General features: G+C 31.9%; 1 protein-coding gene across 4 annotated transcripts; it reads left to right on the forward strand.

Moving 5' to 3' along the window:
• Positions 1-2,310: 2,310 nt before the first annotated feature.
• On the forward strand, positions 2,311-3,754 carry LOC107961731 (auxin-repressed 12.5 kDa protein). 4 transcript variants are annotated; one of them, XM_041115329.1, is made up of 4 exons: positions 2,325-2,574; positions 2,656-2,842; positions 3,124-3,205; positions 3,346-3,754. In XM_041115329.1, the coding sequence occupies exons 1-3, from the start codon at positions 2,466-2,468 to the stop codon at positions 3,194-3,196; spliced, it is 369 nt and encodes a 122-aa protein (XP_040971263.1). In that variant the 5' UTR covers positions 2,325-2,465; the 3' UTR covers positions 3,197-3,205; positions 3,346-3,754. The 4 variants fall into 4 exon arrangements, with proteins under 4 accessions (XP_016753310.1, XP_040971263.1, XP_040971262.1 ...); XM_016897821.2 differs by lacking the exon at positions 3,124-3,205 and having other exon boundaries at positions 2,311-2,574; positions 3,379-3,754; XM_041115328.1 differs by having other exon boundaries at positions 3,124-3,754.

The following is a 3,754-nucleotide window of genomic DNA, read 5'->3' on the forward strand; positions in this document are numbered from 1 at the left end:
AATGTTTAGGAGATGAAATTCATATGAATAAAATTTTAATGGGTCTATTTTCAAGGGAAAAAATAGAAACTTAATACAAGAATTATGCTAAAAGATAATAATTTTTTAGTGAAGAATGGTCATAGTTGCCTAGCAGTAGAACAGGGGAAGATTTAAAGAATAAACTATATTAATTGACTTAAGTAGAAATTTTTAAAATTTTGTTGTAAAAATTTCATTGAGTCTAGTTTCAAAAACAAAAAGCAAATCTTAATTTCAAATTTTGTAGGTCAAGATATAAATAATTTAGTGACTACTACTCTAGTGGACAACCCTGTTAAAAATATGTAATTAGTGAAAACATAATTAATGTTGGATATAAGCATGCTATACTAGAAGTTATAAACACTCGTATAAATATATATACACTTATAAGATGTCAAATGGAGAGAAGGTGGAGGAAAAATAATAAAAAAGCGTAATATTAAAAAGTTTTTATAAATGATGGAATTGCTAATATACAAGTAAAGTGTAAATGAATTGATGAAACATTAAGTGAATAATTGTTTTATGATGATTTAATGGCTTATGTGTAAAATTTTAAAAGTAGTGCTAATCTCATAAATTTGATTGAGAATCAAATGATGTTGAAATATAAAAATAGATACTTGTGAATGATATGAATGATGCATTAGTTGAGTTGATCTGGAATATGTTAATTAAACAAGACTTAGGTGGTAAAAAAAAATTGAAGTATGGAAAAATTGACGAAACAGGGTACACATCGCGACGTCGAATGTACCATGTTGTGACGAACTCAAGTCAATGAGTGACATCGTAATGAGGAACCGAAACGTCACAAGGACAGATCGGGGTTTTGAAAATTTTGTAATTTAGTCCTAATTCAATTATAAATTGTTACAAGTGCCATCGAAAGTTCGAATTGAATTAATATAGATTTTTTAATTATGTTTTAAACTCTATTTAATCTTAGTAACGCGATTAAAATGATAAAATAAATTAAATTTAATAGCAATTACTCTGACAATAAATATAATACCATGGTGTTGTGACCCGACAATCGAGTTAAGTATGAAAGTGTTACATTAATGTTTGAATGAATTAAATTTCAACACATAAAGAGAGGAGGTAATAGAATGGCTCACCTGTTGGCCAGAGAAGGGTTAAGTCGGAAGTGAAATGTGTGGTGGGTGGTGGAAGTTCCAGTGGCAGTACAGGAAATGGTGCAAATGGATAGACAATCTATGCATAGACGAACCTTGGTTGTGTTGAAGAATGGCTAGTAATCTTGAAACTGAAACTGAAACTGAAACTAGTAATTTGCAGAATGTTCCAGATTTAGAGCGATTCACTAGCATCGAAAATTTAAAACGATTCTTTTCCAAGCATGCAAAGGGTTGGGTTAATCTAAAATGGAGGGTATTCTTACTCTCTTGCTTTTGGGTGGCCTGAGATTCTCTTTAATATATTTTGACAGTTTTCTTTAAAAAATATATATCAGCCAATTAAATAAAATATTATAAATTTCGTAAGAATTTAAGTAATTAATTACATAAACTATTATGAAAAGCTCATTGAAAGAAGTTCCATAATGATAAAGGGAATGAGATCCACGTGTCATCTTGTAATACATGATGATGCTGTCGAGAAGAATAGGACAAAACTTGTATGAGAGGGTCACACTTGTGACTGAAACCTTTAACCCACTCTCTCCTCTTCTCTTCTGATTTTTAATTGAGAATACTATTTTGCGGGTCCCTTTCCCTTTACTCATTCTTATCCATCCGTTTCCATATCTCCACTCTTCAATCTTCTATTGCCAATATTCATTAAAATTTAAAGATTTTTATTTAAATAGTACATTTTCAATTTTTGTATAATAACTCTCTTTTGGTATAATTAAACGAATTAAGAATTAAAGCTTAATTAATTGTACCCACTAAACTAAAAATTATATCCTATTTTTTTAGTTAGTTTATTTTAAACTAATTTTTCATTAAAAGTAGCAAGCAATATGAAAATACACTAACACATTTAGAAAAAAATCAATCATCTTCATAATAAATAAATATAATTGTTTATATATAATAAGTAAACTAATAGTTAGGACTTTCTTTATATAATTAAATTAAAATTAAAATTTTTTATATACAATTGCATCTAATCAAAATATTCTTATTTAATTTTTTAAAAAATCAAAATATATATTTAAAAACAATCGTAATACTCCTTTGTAATTTTTTACTTACAATATGTAAAATAATAATTTATATCTTAAAATTAAAGTAATAAATGAATGTTGTCCGGATAGCAAATGATTGGAAATAGCAAAAATTAATATCCATATTAGTAGGCAGGAAAGATATTTTGGGCTGAATCTTCCTCTATATATGCCACCAAATAAAAGCCACCCAAAAGCACCAAAAACACAAACAGAGAAGAGATATAATTGAAAGAAAAGAAAAATGGTTCTGCTAGAGAAACTTTGGGATGATGTAGTGGCCGGTCCTCAACCGGAACGTGGCCTTGGCCGGCTGAGGAAGATCACCACCACCCCACCCTTGTCCACCAAAGGTAAAAACAATTAGCTTTTGCATTTCATCATTTGTATTGTGGACATTTAAGTTTCACTCTGAAATTGAATCTTTTCATTAGATGAGGCTTCATCAATGGCGATGCCGACGAGTCCGACGACACCTGGGACACCATCGACGCCGGTGTCGGCTCGTAGGGACAACGTGTGGAGGAGCGTGTTCAATCCAGGTAGCAACCTTGCAACCAAAGGTATTGGCGCTGAAGTTTTCGACAAGCCTCAACCTAACTCTCCTACTGTTTATGACTGGTTCGTACAGATTTTTTTTCTTGTTCAGTTATTTGCATGCATGCTAGCTTGGATAATTGGATATATATAAGTGGGACTTTGATTTTGCTTTTTGGATGTTTGTGATCCCCATCTGTTTGGTTGCTGAGAAAATTAATCATAGAAGAGTCATATATATATATTAACCAGGTGTTTTGGAATTTGGATTCTTTTTAATATATAGTACTAAAATGAAGAGTTTTTCAAAAAGGAAGCCTCAAAAACTTTCCTGTTTGTTTTTTTTTTCCCTAACGTTTTCTCAGCAACCAAACGGAGGCTCAGAGACAGATCATGCCGGAAAACTTGGCTCTTTGTTTGGTAGCTGCGTGGAAATAACAGTATGCTGTAATTATTACATTAATCCATTTATAAGCTTTTCTTTTTAATTATTCTTGTCAATTTACTATAAGATGATAAATAACCAAAGATTAATAATTAGTGTAATTTGCATGGATCTAATTTCTGGGTGTTAACTAAAATTTAAGAAGAAAGTTTGGTCCGGATGGGATGGGATGCAGGCTTTACAGCGGGGAGACCCGGAGCAAGCATCACCGTTGATTAGGCGGTGGCTGACGGCGGCGGATGGTAGCAAAACCACTAGCAGAAGGTTGCAGCTACTGAAGGAGCAGGATTTGCATGTAAATATATATATCGTCCTTTTTAAAAGTTCTTCAATGGGTCAATTAAGTAGTAGTAGTAAGTAAGATGTTTAAAAGAGTAAGCGGCAGCGCAGGGTGGTCGATGACCTTATGTCATTCAAGATCCCGGCCGTGAGCGGCGGCAGCTGCTGCTATATTAAATAATTATTAAATAAAGGGAAGGGGTATTGTATGAATGATGTTGCGTTAGTATGTGATTGGAACATCAACTTATTAATTAATTTTGGGTTTTTAA

This window comes from Gossypium hirsutum, chromosome A06 (genome assembly GCF_007990345.1).
Source record: "Gossypium hirsutum isolate 1008001.06 chromosome A06, Gossypium_hirsutum_v2.1, whole genome shotgun sequence".
NCBI classification, from domain to species: Eukaryota; Viridiplantae; Streptophyta; class Magnoliopsida; order Malvales; family Malvaceae; genus Gossypium; species Gossypium hirsutum.